Here is a 12,582-nt window from a genome sequence, read left to right as displayed (position 1 = left end):
AATTCAGGAGAAGTAATGAGTTACATATCCACTTCAGAGTTTCTACCATGCAGTAGTATGAATAGTTTAAATATAATATATTTTGTTTCTTTCTATAGATATCCATTTTTTTTACATTCCTTTACACTGAAGGAATCTGGCTACATGAAAAAACAGAGTTGGATTAACAGCATCTTGTAGATGTAATGGTACACTAGCCCAGCACAGAACAAGAGGTTAGTAAATGTACCTATTTATTTACATACTTATTTAATAATCTAGGAAAATGTTTGAAATATTTTAAATTATGAAATTTTAATAGGTTGCTTTATCATATTATTACAATATGTTAGGGTGAAACTCAAGAGGATTTCTCATATTGCTGTATAAAAGAAAAAAAAAAGATAAACACATTCTCACTATTTGCACATTTCTAATATGCTATTCTAATTTTTGCTGCCTTGGAAAAACATTTTAAACAGACTTTTTAAAGAATGACATTGGATGTTACAGTCTAAAACACAGTTTATAAGCATGTACTTTATTTGTGAGAAAATGAGAATTTACAGTTTTGATATATGGCATACATCATATGAGCATGAAATATTGATACATCTCCACATCCTGACCAGTTTTTATAAGCAAGCCTCAACTTATTCGTTGAACAACAATTCTTCTTGAGCTAATTGATTCTATACCCTACACCACATAAACATACAAGCAATTGAAAAGACAAACTAAGATAATCTACTGACAGCTACAAAACAATTTGACCAGAAAAAAACCCAAACCACTGTAACCATATATAATAAAATAAGACATATTCAGTTAACTGAAACTGCTTATAAACTAAAAGATAAACGTATATATATTCACAGTCTTAAAAGAAAACAGTTTCCCATGTTTTTGGAACTAAAAATTTGATTGAATCATTTAGTTAAGTAATCTCCAATATTCAGCTAATATTTTTAGCCTTTTGCCTCTTTTTGCCTGTTCCCCATCCTCCACTGAACTGTAATGGATGGTCTCGAAATGATATCCGTTCTCTACAGGATGGACCCAAATTTGATTTTTCTGGAGAAGATATATTCTTTTCTAAGGAACAAACAGATATATGAAATTAAAACAAACAAACAAATAAACATAAATTTCACTGTATCGTGTTGCTTTTAATATAATAAAATATATTGATATGTCCAATTTGTTAGCACACTTTTTATAATTACGTATTCTTTCCTGAATTAAAAGTCATACAGGTATTTTTCACAAGGCAGTAGTTTTTGAAAAACAAACAAGCAAACTCAAAGACCTTATGAAAGCAAACAATAAAATTACTACACAAATTACCATATTTTTAGTGGGCTTGTTTACTCTCTCTATAAATGTAGTACATTCATTTTTTTCTTCAGATATATTCAAGTATAAGAGTATTTGTAAAAGGATTTAAATGCTAGAGTCATGCCTTTGCAGTATTCCTCATTTCCTTATCTTTAGATCCTTTTATTTAACACCTCAAATAGTAGCAGATATCTCTAGTGCAGAAAGGCTTTTATTGAAAAACAAAGAAGCTGTTTAATCAAGCAGTATACATTCTATTAATTATTTTGACTACGAACCATAATACTTTAATTGAAAGCTGAGATCTTCCTTCGAATTAGTAAATTAACTGCTCAATGAAACTTGAAGAAAAAATAATACTATTAAAAATATTGTGCCTCGCCTCTTTCTTAAAGATTTTTTTCTGTAGTTGGAAAAGTTTTCAAACAACAAAAAGATTGCACAATATAAGCTTTGTTCAGTGTCTCTCCCCAAAAAAAAGCCTAACAAAAAAAAAAAAAAAAAGAAAAAAAGGAAAATGAAAATGAAGTATCTATTATATGTTTAGACTGAAAAAAATGATAAAGATTGACTCTCCTATGCACTCATCTTTAAGATTGTATCAATAATAAAGATAAATTAGACATATGAGTTACTTATGTATTTTGATTAAAGAAATATTTTTATTATTTAATTCTGAAAATTGAATAAACAGAAATGTCAGAAAAAACCCAACAATAATAAATTTGAAAATTAGTTTAAGAGTGATAGAGTCCAATGCAGCAAAACAGGAAGTTGACCACATTCTGCTTGTCTAACCTGGATTATTTCTGGACTAACAGCCTCACTTGTTTATGAACCTAACTATGCTGCTAAGTATTATTTTCATGATGGACTTCAGAAACCTGTAAACGTAGATGTCTTGGCTTTCCACTTAATATTCTTTGGAAGTGATATATAGCCTTACCATTACTACCAAAAGTATATTATTATTCCATTAAAAAATCCCTACAGACTTGCTGTAGTTTGCTACAAGATACTTCTAAAAAGTCCTTATGAGTTAGTAATATATGCTTCTATTGTGGCATGAAAACAGCTGCATCTGTCATAGCATGAATTATGCTTGTCTAAACTACAGGGTCAATAGTTTACAAATTATTATTTTTTTTAATTTTTAATTGCAACTGATTGATACATTGCTTAGAGGGTATTGTTGTAAAATATTTTGTAAGTATATGTAACATTTTATTAATTTTGAGGGCATATAATCTGACAAAACTTTCTATGTGAGAATCACAGTTCAGAATTTGTTGACCTTGTGGTCTCAGTAATAGGGCAGGATAACTTCTCAGCCTGAAGGTATTTTTTCAAAATCTCAAATACTCTCTGCTTCCTTGAATCCAGGTTTAACAAACCACAGGATATCTCGAAGTCTGGTCATCATGGCTCTCTTTTCCTTTATGCAGCCTGAAGTGCCGGTTAGATTTCCTAATGTCTGCTTTACATGTTACCTACAGTAGTGATCCAGACAGTGTTTATCAAAGCACAGACTACTCTGTATCCTTTCCATCCTTTACATGATTCTTAGAACATTCAGACAAATAAAATAAGATAATTATAGGGAACAATCAACAAATTTAAAATGAAAATATTCCTTGAAAATAGGATGGAAAAGTACACACCTTGCAAATTATAGAACTATGGAATCATTTAGGTTAGTAAAAGACCTTTTAGATCATCAAGTTCATCCATTCACCTAACAATACAAGTCTACTGCTAAATTATTTCCATAGGCACCACATCTACCTGGAGAGTGGAACTCAATCACAGGAAGTCTGTTTCAGTGCCCAACCACCCCTTCTGAGAAGACATTCTTCCTGAGATTTGATCTAAGCCTCCCCTGGTGTAATGTGAGGCCAATGCCTTGCATTCTATCATTTGTCATCTGAGAAAAGAGACTAACATCTTCCTCATTGCAAGCTCCTTTCAGGTAGTTATAGAAAACAAGTCTCCCTTCAGCATCCTTTTCTACAGACTAAACAGCCCCAGTTCCCTCATTCACTCCCTTTCTGTGTTCCACCTTCCCATCTTTGAAGTGGATATAACCATGCTTCTCTTCTGAGAATGTATTTGTGATATGAGCTTAATAATATTAAGAGATTAAGAGATTAATATCAGCATCGCTGTTCTAGTTATTGGTCTAACTGGAGTGATGAAAAACAGAACTGGCATGGGGAACGAACAAACAGTATCCTACAGAAGAATTCTCAGAGATATGCGTGAGACTGATATAGAAGCATAACGAAATTTGCTTACTCCTATTCATGTTATAATTAATTTTCAGACATTATATTCACAGAATTGCTAGTGGCTTAGATATTAATTATGATTGAAAGTTGTAGGTAAAGAAAGTTCATTTATGTTGAAGGTATTAGTCAACTATGAGAAAGAATTTTATTGCATTTTCTTCTCATAGAGTTTAATGGAAGAAAGAACACTGAAAATATACAAATGGAATGCACCGCAAATATAGGACTAAAATGATTGATCCCCTAAGGTTACATGCTTATTTTTAATTCATGTCCTTTGCAGTTTCATCAAGAATTCAGGCAGGAACACTTTTGTGGCAAACCTTAGGGCAACACCCGTATGCAAGTTTAAAGCAAACACCTAGGTAGAGTCCTGTGAGATATAAAAACACCCTGTGTAAATTAAAATTAACTTAGCTCAATTATTGTCAATGTTGACAAAAGGTCTTCTAATTTAAAGCAGGCAATTTTTTCCTTCAGAAATATTTGATAAAGACCGGTTCACATCAGAAGGTTAGAACTTTGTCTAGATTGAGGGAATGAAGGTAAGAGATAATGACAACATTTTGAATTAAGAGATTACATCTACAAATGATTCTCACAAGTATAGCTTTGTTTTCTTTTTTTAACATATTTTTAAAAATCATACTAAAATTAATAGATAACTGAAATTTTATTATATTTTTTAATGTATTTATATTTGTTGTATTTATTTATACTTCTTGGGCTTCTTTTATTTATCTCCTTGGAGATAAATGTATTTACACCTGCTCAGGGGAAGTTTTTCAATTTTATTGATTTATGAGATTTTTTTTTTAATTTAAGAAAAGGTGAGAAAATAACAAAAAATGGGGAAGGTGCTTGGTTCAATGTATGGAAGAATAAAGAAAGGATTCACTAAAAAACAACTGCAAATGAAAACATTTTGTTGTACCGCACATATGTCTAAAATGCTGCAAGGTCAGATATTCAGGCATTATTAAAATATCTAAAAATAGTGAGATACTTTACATGCTTTTTCAGAATGTGCTCTATTTGAAAGTTTTACTTTACATCCCAGTTCTTATTTTTTTCCCCAGAAAGCTTTTAACTTTGTCCTGTAGAGTTACTAATAGCAATACAGATTCACAGTTTTTACAGAAAAGTTATATTTACAATACTTCCGTTTTTCCCTTGAGACAATGTGTGTCTTGCAAACAAGCATTTCAGATATTAGCATTAATGAATGAATAAGATGAATATTATCAGAAATTTTTGATTGGAAAAACAAAATGTACAGTTTGATTTTTCTATATAGAAATCTATAAGGCATAGCTTTCGAGTGTGCACAGGTATGCACATCCAGGTTTCTGATTTATGAATAATTTCAATCATGACAATAATATTTTTTGCCATGTTATCTTCCACGAGTGTATTTGTAACAGGACTAAATAAAAGGCAACAGAAAGTTGCACATCCTTTCAAGCCCATAAATATCTTTACTAAATAGAAACTAGAAGTAATATATCGGTTTTAGTCTGTAAAATATCAGTACTTCTGACATCCATAGTAATAATAATTATTATCAATATAATGATATGATAACAACAATGGCAACAATACTTAACATATAGGGTTACTAGAGTTAAATAGGACCAGATAAAGTGTATTAAGTGTAATTCAACATGATATATAGTTATTCTAATACCCCCTCATATGGGAACAAAATCATAGCCAAAAAAAGCAATTTAATTTCTCTTATGCCAAAGTAGGCTTCAGGAGATTGAGGCTGTAACAGTAATGTACTATACTTTCAATTAATTGTAACTTTCAACCGTAGGAGTCTCCAGTATATTCTGAGATACATTCAGATGCCTGTATATATCAAATAACCATTTCCTTTGACTACGTGCTGAAAGCTTGTCATGGGCTTGGTTAACATGCTTCTATTTCTAAGCAGTCACTTTTCTGTTGTTTAATCTGTTTTCTGCTATTGATTTGTTCTGGTCTTTTTTGGTTAAAGCCTGGGTCTTTTAACAAATGTCAAGGTTTACATATCCTCTGTTTTGATAAGTAATGCAATATGTAAAATGCTTTGAATAAAATTCTCGGTGTTCAAGAAGAAAAGCTTAGTTAAACAGGTTATGATAGAAATTTTATGATGCATAGTAGACGTCATAGGGTATTTATCGACCCACCTAACATTGTGTGTCTGGAGAGATAATTTCAAAGTCCTTACCATATTGTATTACTTAAGAGCAAATACAGCATAAGAATGCATGGAAGAAAAATTCAACATCTTAATGAAAGTGACCAGAACGAATCTTTAGCAGCAAAGCATTTACATCAATTTGAGCTCTGGAAAGAAGTTAGGTTCAGCAGGTCTATGAAAAAGGTGAATGCTAAAATCTCAGATAAGTTGCTTTTTTAATATTGTTATTTATGGGCATATTGAAGTCAGATCACAAAATATTAGTTCCCCCTTTTATTTATTTTCTTTAGATGACTTATTAACCTTAAAACAAAAAGAAGAACGTATTTATTGCATTTTAAATTTACATAATGTATTTATATTTCAGACTTATATTTTAATAATATCGAGAAGACTCAAGAGCATCTTACATGAAATCCCACGTAATATGTAAAGATGCATGGCCCTTCCCTGTGGAGATTTGAACATAAAATGTAATCTTTTTTGGATGAGGGTTTGGGGGGAAGGGGAGAGGTGAAGAGAAACGTATTAATTTTGTTTCTAGGTGTCTCTGACTTCAAGTTTGTAGGAGACTAATCTAAATATTTTATAGAAACAATGCATTTAAACAGTTTTTTGTTAAATCATACCTTGATGCTATTCTGATCAGATCATACTGGAAATTACATACTTGAATAATCTAAACTCTTAACGTGAAACTCACACACATAAAGGAATTCCTACAGAAATTACAAAAATACTGACATAAGTTACAATATTTATTAATCATTTTCTACACATGAAAACAAAATAACACAAAAACTATAATAACCCAAACATGTTCCTGCAAAATACAACATAATCCTAACTACACAGTTTTCTCCAGAAGTAATGCCTCCTGCTTATTTCCATGGAAATCACAACAGATACAGAGCTCACTAACACTACTTGATAGAGCAAATTCATAGCTATAAAATGCTATTTTTCAAATAAAACAGCTATGCATCTTTGTCAGCAATGAACAAGAGCCTATATGCTGGACTCACAACAATCTGCACCACTGGAGGTGACCCAATGTTGCTGTTAGCACTGCTGAAACGAAAACCAACACCCCATTGCACTCAGATCCACTATTTGGTCTCCATAAACATTCAGCAATTATTGATGAACATCAGTGGGTGCCATTTCTTCTACCAGGAGCATTTCAATGACACACCTTTGATTTCAATGACATACCTTTGCTTCATAAGCATTTCCATGTCAGATGCCATTTTGACAGACCGCCCTGCTGCTGTCATCTGTCACACAGCATCAAAATGTAGTGGAATTTTGACGAAGATTCAACCTTCACTGCTATCCACCAACATCTGCCTCTGAGGTCATGGGCCAAGATAATAAAATAGGAGGCACTAGTTTCAGAGCGGCCTTCACATAAAGAGGACTTTTAGCACCACTGGCTATAGATATATAGATATATAGTATCTCCTTTCTACTCCAGTTCCTTACCTATTTCCAGAGTTTGATAATTTAGGACAAAAATTGCAGATTGAGTAACTGCCTTTGGCTGAAGTTTTCTGAAAGACTGGTCACTTCTAAGAAAAAAACATGTGAGATATTTATGTTGTCCTTTGTAGAAATGACTTGAAATCTGCCAACTAGCAGATCTGTGCTTTTAGAATCTGCCCAAATTTGATCAAGTATATACAAATTAAATTTTCTACGTGATTGGAGGCAATGTTCTTGAATTTTTTTTGGCTAGATTCCCTAAAACATCGGTCAACAAGGAAACAGGCTTTACTGTGATGTTACATGGAGCTAATCAAGACTATTCCTAAAAATAGTGTTGAAAGTCATGCTAGGTCAGGGAACTAAACAGCCTGCTTGTTATATACTCTCCATTATATACTTTCAGATTCTAGCTACAGTAACTGCGAAGATGAGGATAAGAAGCTTTTATAGGAAGAAAACTGGAAGAATGAGCAGAGATTTGGGGTTAAAATCTGAGAGAGAAATGAAATTAAGGCTGGAAGTGCACTGAAACAATACCCTGACATAGCTGGCAGAAGAAACAGACTGACATTGAGAGAAGAGATAAACTATGGGAAATAAGGCACTGTGAACTGGCAAGGGCGGATTAAGAAAGAATAAAGAAGGCACTAGAGGCACCAGATTGGCCCTAACTCCCTTAAATTATCAAGAGTAGTGGATATATATAGGTAGTGATAATAAACGATGTAGAGAATAAGTAGATTAAGAGTCTGCTATTTAATGCCTAAATAGTACATTAAGACACGCCAAATAAACTTGGAGAAAATTTAAACTAGGAAATACTGAATCTTAGGAATATTGGCAAGCTAGGTACTATAGGGACTAGAGACAAGGGAAAACAAATAATCAGACAAGGATCTGCAGAAACAGACTTAACTCAATGATGGAAAAGAAAGCCTAAGAATGGATTGGAGAGAAAGCTTATGGTAGAACAAGGCAGAAATAAGAACTGTTCATATTTGAAAGAAGGGTTAGAAAGTAAAGGTAAAGTTAGCAATGAAAAAGAGAATAAGGAAAGAAAATAAAGATTGCATTGGGGAAAAAAATGCTGCCATACACTGCAACAACCCTATAGAATTGTACGTCTTCCTGTGCACTGATTTGAGAAATATTTTTGAAGCTATATGACAAATCTTTCACATCAAAGAGAACCTAAAACTGCTGCTATTTACTCTTACATGGCAGAAATCCTTGCAGTAGGTCTAATAGTTCCAAGATTTCAAGTGAGTATCTAAACTATATGGCTGTCAGTGTCACTACATGGATTTTCTCTCTTTTTTAATTTCCATTATACTGAAGCTATGTTCAAAACAATAAGCAACAAAACCGAGTAAATTTTAACTACTTCAGAACAGTGCAACTCTTTTTCATCTATTTTATTTATTCATTGTCTGAGCAAAAAAATATTCAGAATATTGAATTGTCTCATCATCTTGTACTGGACAAAATGCATGTCCTAACATTCATGTGATCATACTGCCAGATGTAGCTTACAGTAGAGATGGCTTTATTCCTAATATAGTTGTGGTTTTGGTAGACTGAGTGCAGAATTTTACTGTGGAAAAGTAATAAGTACTATAAATATCTTCATATGTTTACAGCATTTCTATGTATTTCTAAGAAGAAAGCAAAAACTTCACTGTTATCTTTAAGGAATTCTACTAAGTAGGTAAATGGCAAAAAAATTGAAAGGACTGCTAAATAAGTATCTCTATATTTGATCCCATGATTCCAAAATGTTCCTTAGTTTCTGTAACTTCTATGACAAACTTCTAATTTGCAATGGAGACTAAGAACAAAAAAAAAAAGAAAAAAAGAAAAAAAAGACATCTGACAACCTTCTTGAATAAAGGAATGAAAAGAAAACTTAAAAATGACATGTTGGATATACAGACAATACTAATAGGAAAGGAGTAGAAAAGCAGAATTTTTTTAAGAAGTAAAGCTGCATCATGCACAGCCTACGATAAAGGTGAACACTTTCTCAGGGATTCTGGTTCATCAAAAGAAAGGAAGGCAATAAAAAAATAAGGGCGAGGTTCTTTCAAAAGGAAGAATAAGAAGTGGAATATGTAAAAAGGAATGCCAAATAAAAAATACTGCAGGAGTTTGTCAGTTTTTGTTTTCCATTGAGTTGAAAGTCTGTAAGAACATTATTAATAAATTTCATTAATTTAATTTCACAGATTAAGAAAGTGGTAGAGTTAGAATTTATCTGAGAAATGATGAATGTTTTGCAGTGGATGCCATATTTAAAGGCCATCTTTAGAGCAAGGGGTGACAAAATTGGGCTTCAAATTTTGTTTCTTCTCTTTCTGGCTTTGTTTCCTGAAAAACATTGTTTTACTGAAATCAGAAAGACTAAAATTCAGGGAAGAGAAGAATTAAGAATACCAGGTAGTATTTTAAATAACAACTAGAAGCCCCTATCACATTCCGCTTACAAATCCTGTATTCTGTTATTCTGTAAATTCCAGTCAAAAGATTGAATCTCACAAGACAAGATGGAAAAGAAAATTAAGACCATTTTAGAGTAAAGAAAATAATATGGACAATGTGGTGGACAATGCAGATATACGGGAGACTAAATGTGCAACATTGGTTGCATCGACATAGAATAGGCTGATAGAACTGATGATTGTCAAAACCCACTTAAAAACTGTTTATTAGTATAAAAATTACTATCTAGCTAGTTATCAAAACAATAATAACAGAACAGAATAAAGGTAGTTTAGAATTAATTTATTCCATCCATGTCTTTTGGAAATACCTATTAATTTTTGATGTAACAACGTTAAAATTCCTTTCCAGATCTAACTTCAGAAATGATGTGAACTCACCCCCAAAGAAGTCTTCAAAAAGTATGTTGAAGTTCAGTAGTTTTCCAGAAACTCCAAATTAAAACATGCAAGTATTGCATGTTGTATCTTTATAAAAATATGATCAGTCATGTTGTGCTACATAAAATGCATTTTTTTCAGTACTGCACATATTTTAGGTACTTTTTTTATTTGAGTAAATGTAAGTAAAAATAACTTCTGCATTTTTAGACCTCCCTTTAGAACCTGAAGGATCTGAAAAATTTATTGATGCAGTTACTGAATTAATTTATATTAATTAAATTATATTTATGAAACATACATAATATCCCTAACATCTCTGATAGACACGAACATCTCTCTGCCATATGGCACCTACTTCTGAAGACTTCCTATCAATAATTAAAAAGAACTCTGAATACCAACAAGCATTATGGTTGTTGTAAGATAAATTTAGGACCATTTTATTGATTATGACTTGCCAGATCACTGAGATCAAATTCTTCTGAAAAAGAAAACTGTATGAAGACTTGATTTAACAATTAATTCAAACGGAAGCACCTCCATGGACACAGGATTTTTTAAAATCTCTTTGGCAATACTAATTCAGTGCTAGTTGAATAGGAATACATTTAATAAATTACTAGAATACTTTCCAGGCTTCTTAATTAAATATTTCAGAATGACAAATTAAGATGAATGAGAATACACAAGAAAATATGTTATAATGAATATGTTTCTCATATAAAAAAGATATGCAAACATCTAGTGTTTTCAGATGAAGGTTACTACAGAGCTAATAATTAATTGTAAATTACTGAAGAGCAACAGTCTTTTGCAAATTGAACTAATATAATAAAAGTTTATTCACGGCAGATGAATTGTATAAAGATAAAAGCATTGTCTGGTTTAATAAATAGTATGCATTTCAATGTAATGTATCATCACTGTTTAGTTTCCTCAAATCCATGATGAAAAAAATTATGTAGATATACATGCAGAAACATATATAGAAAGAATTAAGACCTGGGCTCTTTTTTCCTTAGTTCTTTGACTATGGAAAGGAGAATGAATATAGGAACGAGAATGAACATGCTAAAGCATCTGTGTTTTTTGTGAAAATATACCTATATTATCAGATGCAGTAAACTGTTTCTTTCCCTCTCACACTTTTGGCTCTGCCAGTTGGATTGCTTTTCCCTGCTCCTCTACCAGTCTCTTCTTTTCAAAAGGAATGGCATTTTTTTTCTTTACCAAAGCTCCTAAGTTCTATGTGGCAGTTCTGTGTTGATTCTTACTTTTTTTTCTAGATGGAAATATAGTGTAGGTTGCAATCTAGACAGCAGTTACACATTAATATGAATGTAGCAGATAATACTTAACTCAATTATTCCAGATAAGCGAACATTCTATTCTGAACATATGAATATTATGATAATTTTACCACTGATATTTGCAGCTCAGCCACTAAATTCAGGATTATAGTAGTGAGGAATCTCATCTAATTTAAATGTGGTTCTTCACCAGCAATCAATGTAGAGAAACAGGAAAATTCAGGATGCAATTAGAACTTTTCCAATATGGCAGGCAGACAAAGAATTTTATTTTTTCTCAATGGTTGCACTTAATCGAGCTTAGGATGCTAATTTAAATCAAATCTAATTTTAGGAATGTAAATCTAGGAAATAAGCACAGACAAATTGTACTCTGTTATTTTTTACCCTTGGTGCATTAATACAATATAAATAGATCTTTAATCCAAATTATTTTCAAAAAAATAGACAGAAAAAATTTTACATGTTTTTCTTGAATTTTCTTTTAATTTTCCTTTAAAATGAAAAGTCAGCTTAAATAATAAAAAAAAGATAATAATAATAAAAAAATTGGCAATTATATCCAATTTATAAAGCAATATAATTTATACTATGACATAACTTATCAAGGAACTTCATTATTTAGATAGTTTTAGAAATGTCAATAATTTTGCTGCAGTTATTTAATACTGCTTATATTTTCTATAACATAAATTTTTGGGGCTTTGAAGTTTTATTTATTTTGAAATGTCACATTGTACACAAATGACAAAACATAGTATTTCACATTAGAAATTTTCTCCTGCTGCGTTATACAAAATAAAACATGAATTTGAAAATGCTAGCATTTTACAATTTTTTCTTTTACTTTCAAATTCAGATTCTTCTGGTAATTTGTACAATGTTGAAGATTGATTAAAAAATAAAGTGATTCTCTGTCACTGATCTACAGTAAGTTCTGTAAGATGCATACATTACAGCACAGTTGGTAATTGACATGAAAGAAATCTGTGGCTTGATTATGATTGGTGTTATAGTGAAGCAGTATTTTCCATTTTGGAAAGAAATGAAGAAAGGAGGAAAGAAAGGAGGAAAGGAGGAAAGGAGGAAAGAAAAGGAGGAAGGAG

At 31.6% G+C, this 12,582-nt stretch overlaps 1 protein-coding gene across 1 annotated transcript in view; it reads right to left on the bottom strand.

Moving 5' to 3' along the window:
• Positions 1 to 310: 310 nt before the first annotated feature.
• Positions 311 to 12,582, bottom strand: part of LRRIQ1 (leucine rich repeats and IQ motif containing 1) — a 99,117-nt gene continuing 86,845 nt past the window's right edge. The window contains 1 exon segment of the mRNA XM_010708783.3: positions 311 to 1,074. Coding sequence (XP_010707085.3) covers positions 935 to 1,074 — 140 coding nt within the window. The 3' untranslated portion in view covers positions 311 to 934.

Source organism: Meleagris gallopavo, chromosome 1, assembly GCF_000146605.3.
Source record: "Meleagris gallopavo isolate NT-WF06-2002-E0010 breed Aviagen turkey brand Nicholas breeding stock chromosome 1, Turkey_5.1, whole genome shotgun sequence".
Classification (NCBI taxonomy): domain Eukaryota; kingdom Metazoa; phylum Chordata; class Aves; order Galliformes; family Phasianidae; genus Meleagris; species Meleagris gallopavo.
The sequence above is the reverse complement of the archived record's forward strand: the minus strand, read 5'-3'. Positions and strand labels throughout refer to the sequence as shown.